The sequence below is a fragment of the Tauraco erythrolophus genome, chromosome 2 (genome assembly GCF_009769465.1).
Source record: "Tauraco erythrolophus isolate bTauEry1 chromosome 2, bTauEry1.pri, whole genome shotgun sequence".
NCBI classification, from domain to species: domain Eukaryota; kingdom Metazoa; phylum Chordata; class Aves; order Musophagiformes; family Musophagidae; genus Tauraco; species Tauraco erythrolophus.
In genome coordinates, this window is record NC_141466.1 from 56718647 (window position 1) to 56736363 (window position 17717).

At 41.9% G+C, this 17717-nt stretch overlaps 1 protein-coding gene across 1 annotated transcript; it reads left to right on the plus strand.

The window, feature by feature from the left end:
• Positions 1-3801: 3801 nt before the first annotated feature.
• Positions 3802-11355, plus strand: SLC66A3 (solute carrier family 66 member 3). Its single transcript, XM_086608388.1, has 7 exons — positions 3802-3944; positions 5499-5581; positions 6038-6107; positions 6732-6789; positions 7994-8114; positions 9280-9321; positions 11267-11355. The coding sequence occupies exons 1-7, from the start codon at positions 3802-3804 to the stop codon at positions 11353-11355; spliced, it is 606 nt and encodes a 201-aa protein (XP_086464514.1).
• Positions 11356-17717: the final 6362 nt, after the last annotated feature.

The following is a 17717-nucleotide window of genomic DNA, read 5'->3' on the forward strand; positions in this document are numbered from 1 at the left end:
ATGCCATTCTTAAGTATGTCCCCTACCTTGTGAAAGAGCGTGCCCACATTTTCCTTCATCTTTCTTTTGTTGCCCAACTAATTATGCATCCTTTGCCAATTTCAACTCTAACTAAGCTTTGGTCTCTGAACTCCACCCCTGCATGGCTGGGCAATCCTTTTGCATTGCCTGGGTAGCTCATCCCTGCTTCCATCTTCCAAACTCTTTCTTTTGGTATTCGAGTTCAGGCAAGTGTTGCCCATTCAGCCAAGCTATTGCTTTGCCCTGCTTGCTCACGATGCAGCTCACTGGAGAGACTGGTTTTGTGCTATGAGCATGGTGTCTTTGAATATCAGCTCACTCTTCCAGGCTCTGTTGTCCCTCGTAGCAATTTCCTGAGGGATACTGACAGGCAGGTTTCCTGAACAAGCCCAGTTCTGTTCTCCTGAACCCTAGAATCTTTATTCTGCTATTTGCCTTCCTTACTTCTCTCAGGATCTTAACTCTAAAGTGCTGTATGCAAGGCTACGGGATCTGCTGCCAAGGCTGCCCATGACCTGTACATTGCCTACTAGTTCTTCCTTGTCTCCAAGTAACAAATCCAGCATCTATGTTAAAAAAAAAACAACTGTTCTTGACACCCCACAAAAATTGGATGGACTGCTTTTACCCCACCGGGTGGCTCCTCCAGATGTCAGAGCAATTTTACATTCTGGAAGAAGTCCAGGCCTACAATCGTGACCTTTATTGTAGTTATTGAAGGCTTCATCTGCTTCCTCTTCCTGATCAGGTAATTTATAGCAGGTGCTCCTGCAATGTTCGCCATGCTGGTCTCTCCAACGATCCCGACCTCTCAGATCTCAGTTGGCTCGTTGCTTACTCCAAAGTGAGTGAAGCTTTGGCTTTTCTTTGCCTACAGCTCCAGGCAGAGACGCTTGTTTGTGTAGAACACAACGTCTACTCATTTCCCTGCTTGCATTTCCAAAAGAGCTTCTATCCTTCCACCATGACACCCATCATGAGCTATGCCACCCTGTCCCTGCGATCCCAAAGAGGTCACAGCTCTGCAACTGTGCTGATACATCTAATTCCTCTGGTTTCTTTCCCAGGCTGTGTGTTCACACAGTGTCACACCCCCTTCTCAGGGCAAACGTGCCAGCCTCCTGCAGCCTGCTGTCCCTGGCCAACTCTGTCCACCCCCAGCCTTCCTCCACACATCTCTTGGGGCTTGTCTCCAACCTCACAGGTTTCCCAGTTGTGGAACTTCCTGTGTTTTAACCTGGAGCTTAAAACACCAATTATCTATGGAATGAACTATTCCCTGCTAGCATGGTAGGCCGTAGAAGTAACGAGCAGGAGAGCACTCTCCGCATTCCTTGCAAAACCACAGAATTCAAGGCATTATTTTGCTTAAAAACTCAGCTATGATAAGCCAGCATCATTCTTGGAAAAAAAAAATAATTTGGTTTGGCTTTTTGTCTTTGGTTATTACAGAAAGATTATATTCCTTCTCTATTTTTTTTAATAGGAGTCAACATTTGCATTCCTGTTGGAGGTGCAGCAGTGTTAAATCACTGCCCATCTGCTGCGAAACAGGCAATCTGCACGGTAGATTTGAATGTAATGAATTTATTCACTGAACTGTAATTTAAAGTGGTTCTGCATCCTGCTGCAACTTAAAAAAAAAAAAGAGTATGAAACTCAATATAAAACTAAATAATTTAAACAGAATAGGAATAATTTCTAATACTCTTCATAATTTTTTTTGTCATAACCTTGAACAGGGCTGTCCAGCACTGTGACATCTGTTCTTTCCCTAAGCTGCTACTTAAGTAAAAACGGCCAGTAAACAGACGTAGAGCAGTATCCTTACACAGACAGGAGAGGGGAAAGACAGTAAATCATTTGCTTAGCTGACTGCTTGCAATGCAAAGCAAGATATATGTTTTAAAATGCTGAAATGCTGACTAAAGGTAAACGTTTCATGTCTTTTTATATTTAAAAATAGTTGAATAAATATATGCTTATGGACTTGCTTAATAGTTTGAAGTCAGTTCAGCTTCTTGATTATTCTAGCAGGATACAAGGCAGTGTGTATTATGGGTACTTTTACAGCATTTTGTTGGATCAGCATCCACATAGTAGACATGCAACTTCTACCTTAAATGTTTCTCAATTATTCTCAGATTATCTGAAATGACAAAGACATCTATATCTCAGACCTAATATTAAATGAGATAACTTCATCTTGTGTGATGGATTACTCAACTCTCTCTCAAGTACACAGCACTCCCACAAGAGTCAGAACTCAGTTTATCAAGAAAATCTTGGAACAGTTATTATTTTAAGGTAACTTCAAGTTTTCCTTTCTTCATTTAGAGTTTATTGACTCTGAAAAGCTTTATTAATTTGAATTATATTAAGAGAATCACAAGTTTTTAAATTAGAATTCTGTATTGGGGGACACTTTTTTCAATTAGTTTTGAGATTTTATGCACTCTTACATACTTCTTTTTTTTTTTTTTAATGACTGATCACACAGAGGGCAACATAATTTACAAATTAAGCATTAGTTAATATTGCTTTAAAATACCACCACAGGTATGTGGAATGAATACAGTAAACCTGTTTGTCAAAACACATCATCAAAGCAAGAGAAAACAAGTTGCAAGAAAAAGAGCCGAAACTAAACCGTGTAAGAACTACTAGTCATACAGAAATACAAACATAGTAAGAATGAAAAAAGAAGAGATTTATACCTATGTATAACCCCTAATGTTGAAGCAATTATGCTGCAGGTAAAAATTTCAATCAATGGTATGGATTTGACACCCTGAGTAGTCCTGGCCGTATGTAGACATGAAAAAGCCAAGATTCTGTATGGGTGTGATCAGCACAAATGCATACTCCTTGGATAATTGGTCTTATTTAGTTCTGGCAAGTCCAAGAGCCTTAAAAATTGCACTTTATTATTTCTGTGTGTAACTGTGTACAGTGGGTAGGTGTCTGAGGAAGTTGTTGCATCTCTGACAAGTCCAACATTCAGGAACTTTTAATCTTGCTGAACTTTTTTTCTGTGCAACCAGAAGTGCCCCCGTCAAAACTATGCCATCCCTACACTGCGGGAATCAGCATCACAGCAACCCAGACAGTGTGACCGGAAAAACGCAGGAGCTGTAGCACTAGAAACTCCGCTTTGGGGGAGAAAAATGGAATTCGGCCTACAGCTCCAAACCAGGAGCTGACGTGCACTACTCCTGGGCGCACACAATCCGTGACCAGCGTTTTACACCAACCCAGCATCTGATGATTACTGTTTCGTGAGTTTTGCTTACGGTAACAAAGAGTAATTTCAGGATCAATGCTCTCAAGCTGGAGCTTCACGTTTCTCGTCCCCGACACCCAGGAGCGTTAGCTGCGGGTAGGCCTCAACTAGCAGCAGGGAGACGAGCCGGGAGACCCAGGTGCCCCCCGCCCCGTTCCCCCGATCACCGCGGCGTCCGGCAACACCCCAGCACGGGGACTAGGGCCTGAACGGCCCCTTCCCCGCAAGCGGCTGACAGGAAGCACTCCTCCTCCTGAGGAAGCTGCCCGGCTGCGCGCTCAGGCCCGGCGAGGCCCGGGGCCGAGCCTGAGGCCGAGGCTCCTCTCCCTGCACACCCCACGCCCCGGGCAGCGCGGGCGCCATGAGCGCTCCGTGACGGCTGCCCCAGCGCCAGCAGGGCCGGGCCGGGCCAGGCCGGGCGGGCTCTCCGCCCCACCCCGCCACGCCGCACCGCGGGTTCTCCACTCCGGGCTGCCGCGGGTACGCAGCGCAACGGGATGGCGCCGACGCTGCTGGACCTGGCCCACTGGAGCACCTGGGCGGTGTGCGCGGTGATCAAGCTGCCGCAGCTGGCGGCGGTGCTGGCGGCCAGGTCGGCGCGGGGGGTCAGCGTGGGCAGCCTCCTCCTGGAGCTGGCCGGGTAAGGCGGTAGCGGCGGTGAGGTGCGGAGGGGGAGACACACACCGGGGCAACATGGCGGCGCCCGCCACCCCCCCGCCCCTTTCCCGCCGGGGGCGCGCGGCGGCATGAGCCGTAGCGGTGCGGCGGCATCGCCCCCCCTCAGCGGCGCTTCCCTCAGCGGCGGGCGGGGGCCGGGGCGGTGCGGAAGGCGTTCTTGAGGCGATTGGTGATTCCTTCACAGCTCTGGTCACGCATGAGGATGCGTTGAGCGGCCGTCTGAAGGGGGCGGCGGTTTTAAACCCGCTGCTTTACGTAACATGGCTGGGCTCTGCGGAGCCTGTCGAGTGCAGGTGCCGCATCCTGCCGCCTTCACGGGGCGTGCGAACTCTTTGGAGCAGAAACTTCCTGTTTTAAAGTGTTTCCGCGCTGCTGGTTAAAAGGAAACTCGGCTTTTTTAACTTGCACAAAACCGACCGCGGCCACCCGTGCAGCAGGAGACAACACCTACTGCTGGGTTTAAGCCATGTATTTAGGTTATTAAATGGTTTGTGCGCCCTGTTGTGCAGGTTATTGTACCAGCTAGACAGGCTTCTCTCACCCAAATAAGTAAAACATCATCATTCTTTAAGAAAATTACAAACCACGTCAAACTCCAAAGATTTGTCAGTCTGTAATAAGCTTGCATGGGCTGGACTTATTAAATTTTGCTTAAAGAGGATTGTATGGAATGAAAAATAAGCAGGGAAATTGTGTGCACGTAGGTGCAAATGTGGGTACAAGCGTGTGAGAGAAGACGCCTTGATGAGCCGTGTGTTTGCTGAACCCAGCGATGGAGGTGGCCAGAGCAGGCAGTTCCTTATGCCATCTTTCTACACTGGAAACCATTGATTTTTCCTTGCATAAAACCATGTCCTAAGAGTCCTTTCTGTCTTCTCTGCAGCCTTGAAGTTTCTGTCTAACACCATGGACTTGCATGAAAGTTGAAGGAAGTAATGAAAACATGATAAAAATTCAGTTCCTTTTAGATACTATATTGTGGAATGGCAGGAAGGAGAATTGCCATTGTTTTGTGCACTAAGAACAAGCTCTGAGTCTCACCAGTACATCTACACTGGGCAATCTTCTAACACTGTAGTCTAGGCAGCTTGGAAGATGTTTTCTGCTGCTGTAAAACTGGCTTAATGTACAGATTGAACTTTCGACATAAATAAAGAAATCAGTTATCCCAGAGGTGCCGAGGCAATTGCAAAGAGAAGGTAGCTTCTAGGTCTGGAAGCCTTTCTTTCTTTCTCATCAGTTGTAATTAATACAATCACACCTTTCACATTGTGACACAAAGACCTTGACAAGAAGTTTGGGCAGTTCTCTACGTTTTACTCTATTTGAGGGTAACAAAAATAGACTACAGAATCATCAGGCTTACACTTTGTCTTCACGTTTGTTTGATCAGTTTGACAGCAGGGGCTACACCTGTCTGGAGCCTTTTGGCACAACCAAAACAGTAAAAAAGAAGTTGTCAGGGAGCTCTCCTGTCCCTTCATGCAGTCATGCTGTTTTGTGTCTTTCTGTTCAGCTTCCTTGTGTTTCTGAGGTACCAGGTTTATTACGGTTACCCTCTGCAGACATACCTGGAATATCCCATCATCATTGCGCAAGGTAATTTTTTTAAGCCATGTTTTGGAAATAAAACGAAGCTCATTCAGCACTTCAAGGCTTGTAGATACAGTACTCCACTGCGATGGCATTTATCCATTGACGAATTCTAGCTGAGGTCGGGGGGAAAAGGGAATGAACATCTCATATATAACTGAATTCCTATACATTTTATGAAAATAGATGGTCAGGTAGAGGAAAAAGATCTAATTAATACACATCAGAGTGGAGTTGCAGTGTAAGCTCATCGTTTCTCCAGTGACTCCATGTGGGAGAGACCTTATAAATGCTCCCGATTCTGAGAAAAGTTCATTGGACATCAATCAAATTTGAGAGACAAACCTGTAAGAAACCAGTTTCCATAGACCTGGTGCCCAGTGGAACTACTTCCTTCTGTCCAGAATTGCATTTAGGCCCTTTCTCTCCCTTCTCTGACAAGCGATCTTTTATTCATTTCAGATATCGTTCTCCTTTTGTTTATTCTGCGTTTCAGTGGAAACATGAAACGAGCTTTGTTCTATGCAGTCACGTATCCTTTGAAATCTGGGAATTTTGGTTTATGTAGCTTGTTTGGTAGTTTTTTGCATAGCAGCTATGTCGTCATTTGTTTCATGCTACCATGGTAAATCATTTTCAGCCTCCCATCAACATGCATTCCACATTCACATGCTGATTTCTGGGATCACAGTAAAATCTCTACAAGAAGTAAGCTTTATATGTGGCTATACTTTAGAAGGCTCACAGCTGATAAGGAGTAAGACCAATTCTTAATTTACATCTTTGCTAGAGATGCAGGGTGACAGTAATAAATCTTTTTCCTTTGATTCCTACCCATGCAGATTGTGCTTGCTATGATGAACACTACAGCATATTATTTTTTTAGAAAAGTAAGACTTGGGCTTAAATCTCAAGTCTTGTGCTTTGGAGCAGGTCTTGAGAAACTCCAGGTGCTGTTCAGCCAAAGACAGTGTGAAAAATAGGAACACTTAGTGTTTCAACCAGTGCTTAACATATTTTACCTAGATTGTATAGTCTGTTTAAAGTTTCAGTAAGATTATTTCCAGATGTTTGAAAAAAATCTAAGTCCCCAGGCAGTTTCGAGATCTTTGGTATCCTAGAATTTTCAGTGCTATGTAACTTAACATAACGTAAGATTTTGGGGGGGCTGGTACATGCTGACACTGCGGAAGTGGATAATAGACCTGGCCATGGTAAGTGCTGCATGATTGGTTGAAATTAGCTCCACATATGAAATGACTTTTTTTCTGGACATCTTGATCAGTGAAGTCTCTCCTTATGTTTGTCCTTGGAAGAATTAATCATTTGGGTTAGCTTTCAGAACAACTCCAATTTTCAAATGCAGCTGTTCCACTTCTGTGAGTAGCTGGAAAACATAGCACTGACAATACAGACTTGGGGTTGGGGAGAAGGATGTTCTGAGGTGAAGTTGTTAATTGTGGTGCCTTAATTAAAACTAGCAAAGGTTTAGGATTTGAAAAAAAGATTGCCTCTGTAGTCCTCATGTCATAACCCCCATTAATAAACCTTTAACATGAGAGGAAAAGAATAGAGCATCAGTCAGAACATTTGAAACAGGGAATATTAAATATTTCACAAGATCTTCTTTCTCTTTAGTCTTAGAATTTTGAAAGACAAATATCAACTGAAAATACCTTACATAGTTTAAAGATGGTCTTAAGAAGGTTAAAATTTGATTGAGATGAACTGGAGTCGCTAATGCAAAAGATGGTACAAATGGGGATAAAAGCTTCCAAGCCTAACACCACTTGCAAGGGAAGTCCGGGCATGCCATGGAGACCCGTGTGGAGGTCCCCTCTACCCCCTGCCTTTGCAAAATCCCCCTTAAAAAGATGACAGGGTGAATAGTCTGTTCCCTTCATTATTTTTTTCCCACCGATTGGACTCATTTTCCACACATTCTTGACAGTTTTCTCATTCTTTCATGGTTTCGTTTGCCAGACATAATGGTAACAGATGGTCTGAATCAACCTTGCTGTTTAGACTAGATCAGTCTCATTTTAGCTAACTTCCATAAACAGTTTTATGCAGCAGGTTGAGAGGCTTTTTTATTTATTTGCCTCTTATTGTATTTGACTCTATCAAACATCAAGCAGTAGCAAGTGTTGTGCTTTTTGAACTTCTTTCTGGGAAATACCTCAGAAATTAGCCTCTTGCTTCTGGCAACTTTAATTTTTTTTTGCTTTGCGGTTCCTTAATAAGAAACTGAAACGCTTGGGTTGCAAAATACTGAAAAAGTGTATTTTTTTCCTATTCTAAATGAAAAAGCTAAGTCCTGTTTTTTAGTGAGGTACATGCGAGCAGCCGTAAGCTAAACACTCAGACAGTACAACGGCAGAGGCAGAGGTTCTTTCTCTCTTTTTACCTGCTTTTCAGAATTTGTGCACCCTCATCAGTGCGGCCAGTAAGCTGGCTCAGCTGCGGTGTCTCTGGCAGACAAAAGATTCTGGACAAGTGAGCGCCTTGACGTGGAGTATGTCTGCGTATACCTGTGCAAGTAAGCTATGGGCAGCTTGGTGCGAAGCACTGACGTTTCATTTTTTAAAGCCGTACCTCTTCCTAGGTAAAAATCTTGCCTAATGTGGTTTCCCTCAGTGCCGAGTTCCGAGACCCAGATACCACGCAGTCTCTTGAAATCAAGTTTTATGATTGACACCAGCTCAGCCACAGTGACGCTGACTTAGAAAACATGCAAATACGCTCAAAGGAACCTGATGCAGTTGAAATAACTGAGTGTCTTTACGATGAAGAGGTTTCAGTGTTCTAGGATTTAATAAAATATTAGTGATCCAGTGTGAAAAGGTGATAATTTCGTAGTTAGACAGTCGATAACGCTAATTCTGAACAGTCATCTACAAATAAATACACACTTAATCCTAAATACTTTTAACTCTATGACTGCATGTAAATAAAATTTCTCAACAAAGGAGAATTTAAGAATGTACCAAGAAGTGTGATTTGTGCAGTTCATGTGTTAATTACCTAGCGGTCTGCATGAACAGTTCTTTTACAGCTATTTGTCAGAAGTGCCTTTGTCATATTCAAAAAACTCGTTTAAAGTATTCTTACTATAAAACATAGTGATGCTGGATCTGTTTCCTCGTGAAACAAATGTTTGTAAGTCAATAATTAGAAGTGGTATGTTTGCTGAGCAACGGCAATAAACTTTGCAAATGGTTTTAATCTACCGCAAATGTGAAATAATTGATGTTTAGATTTGTTGTGGGAAGGAAGGCTGAATTCCTCGTATTCACAGAAGCCTAAAAGCAGCATGTGAACATTCACAATGGTTAAGTCATGCCAACTCGATTGTGGGTGTAGCTCAGTATCAACTACTGAAGGAGGGGGCTGAGCAGAGAGAGAAGCAGTCAACTCTGACCACATCCAATCTAGGGGGAGGGATAGATACAGATACAGAAATCCTAATTCTGTTAGTGATTTTCTTATTAATAGAGACCCTTCACACAGTGTTACTCAGCTTTGAGAGCTTGATCTCTGAAGTTAAAATAGTGAAGAGCAGATGCACTAAAAGTGGGAATGTCTATACAATGTATATTTCCATGCAAGATTATCCTCTATTGAAAAATAGATATATCATCATTTGTTTAAAGGTATAAACATGTCGTATCTAGTCCACTAATCAGAATTCATTCGATTTACAGCAAGAATAGTTACAACTGTAATGACTACGAACGATCTCGCAGGTGAGTAAAGTGTGGAACTGCCCGCCTTTCCAGGATAACGGCTGCCATGGTGGTTTTTAGCTGTTTTGTGAAAGCAGTTAGCTGGTCTCAGAAGAACAAACCATGAATCTGGTGGGTTAGCACGGGGAGGGAAGGAGTTACTGCTAAAAACGTAGCACAGGATTACAAATCAGTCACATACCTGGAGAAAACAATAAAAACCTGCTTACGCTTGTCACGTGGTGACAAGTGGTCCAAAAGCCATTGTTGTTTTTCAAAAGGCAAAACCACTACAAAATTAACTTAGTTATGAAAATGGCAGAAGAAAGCATTAAAAATATTTACTATTTAAATACATAAATAAATTTAGTAAAATACAACTTAATAAATCTGTAATAATTAGGTGATAGCTTTTCAAATAACAAGTGCTTCTCCTTTTCTTCTTTTGGAGTTTATGCATTAAAAAAATTTACAGAAAACTAAAATTCAGCTTAGTATATGAATAGTTTTAGGCACAACATTCAGAAAGTTTATGGCAGGCTGAAAATGAAGTGGTAGGCTGGTAAGAAACTCATGAAAAAATGGCTTAAAACATATAATTTGCAGCTGATTTCTTTATAAAGCAAATTTATTTAACAGCTTCTTACCATCCTGACAAAACTGAAAGAGCTAATGACTGCAGCAGATTTTTCAATGAGTGGTTCAAAATCAAGACTCGATGGATGCAAGAACAGTAACGAAATGACTGTGCTTTATTTGGCGGATCCTTGTTGTAGTTCAGAACTGGTATTTTTCATCAGAAATATAATTTGAGTGGGTTATTTTTTTTTTAAGCAGCCCTCTGCAGCACAGTAAGGCTCTGTTTTACAAGCAGTTCAAGTAGCTCTTTCAGTGGAAAAGGAAGTCCCCTTTTCAGTCTTCATTTTCACCCCGTCCTTGCTGCTTTCTCTTTGCCAGAGTAAGAGTTTCTGGGGCCATGCAGTTAACTGGATCAGCAGAAAATGGGCGTAATGCACACGCAGAAATTTAGTCCAGGTCAGTTACTGAGTTCAGTTCACCCACAGCTACGCACTTACCCAGATTAGAAGCGAGAGGGGTATACTGAGGGGAGGGAGGAAGGGAGAAAAGCACTGTGAAAGTAAAAATCTGGCTCTTGAAAGTAAAGCTGGCTCTGGTTGAAGCTGCTTTTTAAAATGCATGGAAGAGATGGCAGCAAACATTGATACTGTGCTGCTGTAATGGAAAACGTTTCCAGTTAACTTCTAACACTAAACACTTTGGCATGTTCATCCTGGTTTCATACACACGTATGAAACTGTCAAATATCACATATTTCTGAAACAATGTTTTGTGTGAATATTCCATTTACCAAATGGATAGTAGATATACCTGTACTTCAAATTGTGGTCTCACAGGTAGAGATACTATGCTTATTTTGGTTTAAAAAAATTCTGAAGGTTAATCAAGATACTGAAAAACTGCTTTTTTCTCAGTTGTCAGATTTCCTCTCATCAAAATCTGACACATACAAGTATTTCCTGTCTCCCCAAAATCTAAACTTAACAGATGGCAGTAAAGAATAATCCCTTTATTACAAACAACACACACAACTATAAAGGACACATGAGCTGCGGCTCCAAGTTTGATTTTTGTTGTTCATTTGTATGAGGCTACTCAAACTTTTTACTATTCTCCTGATTTTGCCACAAAGGAATTAGAGGTACTGTCACGTCTTACTTTCAGATACCACTTGCAAGTGCTAAATGCTCTTCTCTGCTCTATTTACTTTGAGAATTTCTGTGTTCCTGAACATGGTAATTTAAACTGATTGAGTGAAAAGAATTGCAGCATGGGAACCAGCCTATTTGTACACCAGTGAAAGTTTATAAAACGACCATCTTCTGAAAATGACACCACTGATTTTTTTAGATTTATGTTTACAAGTGTTTTTTTTTTTTCCTTTTAGTTCTCATCCGTTTCATAACCATGCTCATTCTCAATATTTGGGTCACAGCTACAATCCTGCACTACAGGAAAACCAAAAAGACTGAGTAGAAGAAACTCATCAGCACACGCCATAGTTACTATCAAAAAACCTGATATAATTAGGTTAATTAATCAACAGAACAAAGGTTGAGGAAGCACTCTCTCTCTCAAGCCTAGTATTCATCCCTAAGCATACTCAGTACAGTCATGCTAATTTTCTCTTAGAAATAATTCTGATACAATACTTAATTTCAGCAGCATATTTTTATTGGTCATTTAAGACAAGTTTCACTGATATCACATTTTCTCTGGATTTTTTTACTAAATGAAAAAGATACTTCATATTTAGATGTTTATATATTCTCATATCACTTCAGTACTTTCTGGTTACATATAAGCAATTTCTTCAATTATACAATAGCAATTTTGCACCAACATATCAACTCATCTTTCTGCATCTGCTGCGAGTTTGAAAAACAACAACAGATGTTTATCCTCTTCTTGCAACTCAATTAGTTCGACATTAACTATCTATATGTTAGGAAGAAGAAAATCTGAGTCAAGTCCCAATCCAAAATCAGGTTCTAAATGTGCTTTACTAAGTCACAAATCCAGTTGGGATTGTAGCGCTTACATGCAACACCTAAATAGTACAATTTATACAACTGATACAGGATACCCACGGTCGCTTTCTTCAGTGTACCCGGGGTTTATTAGGATGAGGGCAAAACTCAGCTATGAATTATTCTTTTTCAACCTGAACTCTCATTCGCTGAACATACTGTTTTGGGAACAACAGAGACTGGAATGTATAGAAATTAGTGTAACTTTGACCAGCAGTTAAAAACTGTGTTCAAGCAGAAGTTCCTGAACTGGACCCAGAGTCCCCAGGTGCAATCCGTGCTGACAGTGACCTGTTTACATGTACAGCTTGATGCATCAAAGCAGACTCGTCTCCAATGGTTGTCAGTTTTTGATGATAACTGCTCTGTGCTTTGCTAGTTTTTAGCCTGTCTGTGCTAAATGTACTGAAGAACATAAAGACTTCAGTTTTTACTTTGGAGATTCCAATCAATTTGGAAATAGGTGTGTTTAAAAAGGGAAAAGGATATTTTTGAGAACTATTAACGGGAGATTTTGCTTTTGGAAGTAATGCCACATTACGGAAGTAATCACTTAGCTTGCTCTCATGTCTCATTACGTTCTCCAAAATGAAAAGATACACTGTTTCAAAAGAATTCTTACAATTATTGTTGATTGGCATGTTAAAACCAAGGCACCCTTGGTCCTGACACGCTTGAGAACTGAGGGAAGACTGCATTGACTACGTTTGAGGCAGGTTTTCCTTCAACATGCTAAATCATTGGACTCTTGTGGAAAAGCAGGATCTGCAAAAGCAGATGTTTCTGCCCATGTACACCCAGCAATCAAACTGAGACCTTCACTGTCAGAGAACGTAGCTGCTCTGTAAACTCTGATTTTAGAGCGGCAGGGGGTGGGAAGAGGTATGTCTGTGGACATACGATTTCAGGTATCTCACGTTATTGAGAGCAAGTTCAAAGATGAGGATTTTTTACTGCTCCAGTAAAACGTATAAATGTTTCTATGTTGGTTGGGAGAGTAACTGTAAATGTCCTGTTACTGATTTTACTAAACTGTATAAAATAGCTGTAGTGGTCTAGATGGTGGCAGGTGATATATTTTCCAGGTCATATCAATAAATGCTATTCTTTGTGATTGATTAATGTCGTTCTTACAATTTTCGTTAGATTTTGACTTTTTACTCTGTTTCCATATATGGAGAGAAAATGAAATATTCATTACAGGTCATTAACGGGCAGCTTTCATCTTAATATTTGAAGCATCAGGCTGTATATTAACCTGTAAAAAGCTAAAGAGCTCCAGCATCTTAAATGAAAAAACCACACTTACTTCTCATCTTGTTTTTTTAAATCGAAGCCTCTTCTTGATACAGAAAGACAGAGTGCAAACCCCATCTGTTACTGACATCTTCCATACTCCTGAGTGATGCCATAGCAAAAAGAAGACATTCCATTTTTGATTTGAGGATCAGCACTTCAAGTTGGGGTTTTTTGGTCATAAAATGCTGAAAATGCATGTAAGAGAAGTTCTTTACAGGTTACTTAACATACTTAGAATAAATCATCTTAGAAACTTGTGGGGAAAAAAAGAGACTGAGGGAAAGAAACAAAGCTAGATAACGCACAAGCTTAAGGTAAAGTAATTTTGTGGACTTGGAAAGCTGGACCAAGAGTTGTCATTCAAGCTGCATGGGATATGGAACAAATCAGGAGGTAGCTGCAAAGTTTTACACACTTTTTTTTTTTTCCTCCCCCAGAGAATCATTTCTTTCACTTTCGTAAGGTAGAAGTACGCTCAAGTCCTGGGCAGACCCTGTGGCAGTGGAGACCCTGTGGTTTTCCAGTACATAAACCATAATCTTCTCAGTAGCTGGATTAAAGGCAAGAGCTTTAGACAAGATACACGGGAAGGATAAATCTCGTTAAACTTGTCATTCAGCAGTATCGGGGTGGACACGACCGAGTTGTTTGCTGCAGAACGCAGCAGCAGACCGAAGACAGGCAGGGAGAGCATCTTAGATTTATTGTGGTGTGCATAAGCCAGAAAACAACTTTTGTCCACAGGGCTGGACGTGATCCATCTCCGTTCGCAGATCCTGTAGGCGTGCTGAATTCCACGCTCGGTGTCTAATTGCACCAGTTAGTTCACAGCAAGCTCACGGGGTAAAACAGCCTTTCCTGCCCTGGCTGATAAAGTACGGGTCCTGTTGGGGCTTTCAAAAAGTAAGAGTTTTCTTGCCTGTGAAAAGACAAGATCTGAATTGTAGCACAACCCAGTGAACAACCCCAAATCTCTCCAGCTATGGATATGATGAACTACGACTGTGCATTTGTCCTCAGTGAACAGGAACATCGTACCCAAACGCAAACCCATCATCTCTCCCACCCAATGGGCCTCCGTCACGCTTCGCGTTCTGCGCGGAGTAAAACAACGTAGATGGAGACGTGTTTCTTCGTGTTACTGTAATCCAGCAAAAGATGTCATCGCTTGGACTGCTCAGAGCTGCCTGTACCTGTCTGAGCCCGGAGCCTCTCCCGCTGCCTTACGTTGTGCTCGTAGCTGCTCCCTAACCTGGTTCTGCCCATCTCATCTGTTACAGGAGAGAAGGGGTGGGGTGGGGTGGTGGACACACACCTCAGAAGCTGGATTTTAAAGCACTTTGACTCTTGGGAGAGTCATTCACAATTAGCTAAAAGGTGCCAAACAGCTTGTAACTTGTAGAAAGCTCTTATTCACTCCTTTAAATGAGGTAAAACCACTCTTCCTCCACCAAACAATCATCATCCATTTAAGGACATACTTAATGGAGGGGAGGGAGAGCGGAAAGCAAGTAATACCTCAGAGCTCATAGGAAGAACTATTATAAATGAAAAGCTACGCAGATGTGGAGATCAACTCAAATGAGGTAGTCTCCCAGCCATGTATTTTCTATGATGATAAATAATAATTATGTCACTGCTAATTCTTTTCAGGCTGGTTCATTCTATTCCCTTCCACATTCTTCAACATCGATACTCGAGACTCATATTTAGGTATGAAGCATAATATGAAATTTTGCCTTCATTGCTAATAATGGTCTAAGGATGCTCCAGTTTGGAATGTTAGGGGGTTGAAAATGGTTGGAAAAAAACCCCTTACAATAGGTTGTTATTAAATTCTTAGTTCATACTGAATTTAATTTACTTGATTTTGAGCTGGAGTTCTCCAAGATATTCAAGTGTCCTCAGAGATGATAGCTGTCCATGTCAAACAGGTGCCACAATAAATGTCACCATGAGAACCTGCCAGCTCATCACTTGTGCTGGATCCAGCTGCAAGACCTTGCAGTCCCACAAACCTGAGTCCTGACAGACCTCAGGTGTTTCCTGCCTGATGGCACAATAGATGTATAGACATCTTGGAGTTAAAGATGTCAACTAAACTATTCCATTCCACCTCAGAAGTGGTTTGGGGCAGGCACCATCTCTGCCTTGGAAAAAATCCAGTCTTTAGACTGGGAGTAAAATAAAAGGTGGTTTTTTTACACTACATGATACTCTTGATGAAATTTAATTGGGGATACCTAAAGGACAACTTAAATAATTGTCATAACTTTGTTCATGCCCTCTTTTGTTTCATTATTTCAGCTTATAATTAAATTGTCAGTAGCCTAAACAAGTACTTCTGTGCATTATCCCTGGAGGTGTTTAAAAACTGTGTGGATTTGGTGTTGAGCAACGTGGTTTAGGGACCCTGACAGTGCAGGGTGAATGGCTGGACTCGATGATCTTGAAGGTCTCTTCCAACCAGACGATTCTATCATTCTATCATTACATGGCATTACTGATGCCCAGAAAGGGAGCTTTAAGAGGGCACACATCTTGTGTTCTGTCAAGTACTCCGGAAACTAAATTAAAGGACTGAACCTGCACCAGCCTAAAATGCAACAAGAAAAGTTAGCTAATAACAGCTATAATTCAAATTGAATAGTAGCGTGGCTCCATGCTGAAAGTAAGTTCTACTTACCACCTTACTGCAATTGCAAGTCATCTGTGTGTATTCCTACTCCGGGACGTACGCCATTTCGGCTTTTGAACTTGGAGGCTTTGGCCAGCAGTACCAAGATGCTGACCCGGCTCATACCATACGAAAAGCATACATGGAAGAATATGCTTCCTGTGCCTCAGTGTCCCCTCTGCCATGTAAATCAGGTAGCCAGGACTCTAGTGAAGCACAAATTGAGCTCGTGTAAAGCATATTTTAAGTTTAAATACTTAAAAGAAATTACTGTAAAGAAATGTTCACCTTTAAGCAATCGACTATATACAGATTCCACTGAGCTGACTTCCAAGAAGATAGTGACTTCTCTTGAGAGACATCAAATTGTTTTCCCTGAAATGCACCATCAGCACCTCACAGTCTCTCTGAGCTAAGGATATTTTCCTCTCTGTGTTGATGTTTGAAGCTTCTACATGTGCCCACCTTCCCAGTAATAAAACTCCACTGCTGTAGCTCTGAATGGTACAGGAAGCATATAGGGGAGCTCCCTTACTGTATTTATCAAGCTCTTCCATCGGTCCAGAGTGGACAAGCAGCTACACAGATCCTACTGAATCTGTACAGTTGTAACATGCTGGACAACATCACGTAGACACATGAGGCCATGGGATCCATCAAGCAGACCCAAGTCCTGAAGCTGCAGCCAGACCTGCACCGAGCTACAAGATCAGCTTACAGAGCCTATTTGAAAGATGGAACACAGCTGAGGGAAGAGACAACACTAGGGCCAGCAAATGTGAAAAAGGGTTCAGACCGTGGGATTCCTGGCCCCTTCAGCCTCAAAGCAGTTAAGATACTAAATAACTTGGATACCTCCAAAAAAAAGTTTCCACCAATTCACTCGTTAATAAAAAGCAGCACATATCTGAGGTACATCGCTAACATGGCAATTCAGCGCTTGAAGTCTAAGTGGTTGGCAAGCCAAAGGAAAAGCGGAGGATTGGCAGTGATCCTATAAAGCCTGATGTCCTTGTTGGGTGGGCCTGCTGACCACACAGTGCAACAGCATCCTGGGGAAAAAAAAAAAAAATCCAGAAGAGCTAGGAAGGGTGATGACAAATGACAAGAACTGGATGACCTAAGAGGCACACTGGGACATGACAATATACGACTATATATACAAGTAGGCTCACATCTCTGAACAAACATTGAAGGCCTAGACCTCGAAATGGGGTGGTAGGACTGAAACATCACATGCAGTTGCCTTGGCTGTGAAAGCACTTCGACATAGGTCCTTCAAGCAACCTAAAAAGGGCTGCAGGGACATGCAATTGCTCCGCTCTCTGCCCTTTCTTTTCAGGGTGAAGATGCATCCTTCTAGATTTCTTTAAGGTACGTCAGAATACATACACTTATAACTTTGTAATTTTGTTACCTTTCACTGCAATTTTCATTTTGAAAGAGCACTTTAATCCTGGAGCTTCTGTAGGATTACTGGAGCAAAAGCAGCAGTGGTCAAATCTAGCTTCACACTTGTAATAGCAAGTGCCTGGTAGTAACTTCACTTTCTTACCCTTCCAAAACTATGCTTCCTGCCTACAAAGGGACAAAGGGTCAAAACCCCAACCTTCACAACAAGACCTGGTCATTAGCATCCCTGTGCTAATAAACTACAGTTCCTCTATGTCCACGCTTCTTGGAGCTATGATTCTACAGTGAGCTTGTCCATTTATTGCAGTAGTTTCTGGGAGAACTAGATTTGATGTGTTTAGACTTAGTGTTCTTTTCTGCCACGTACATCTCAGTAGACTTGTCTGATTTCTCACATGAGCACGTCTGGGTACATCATT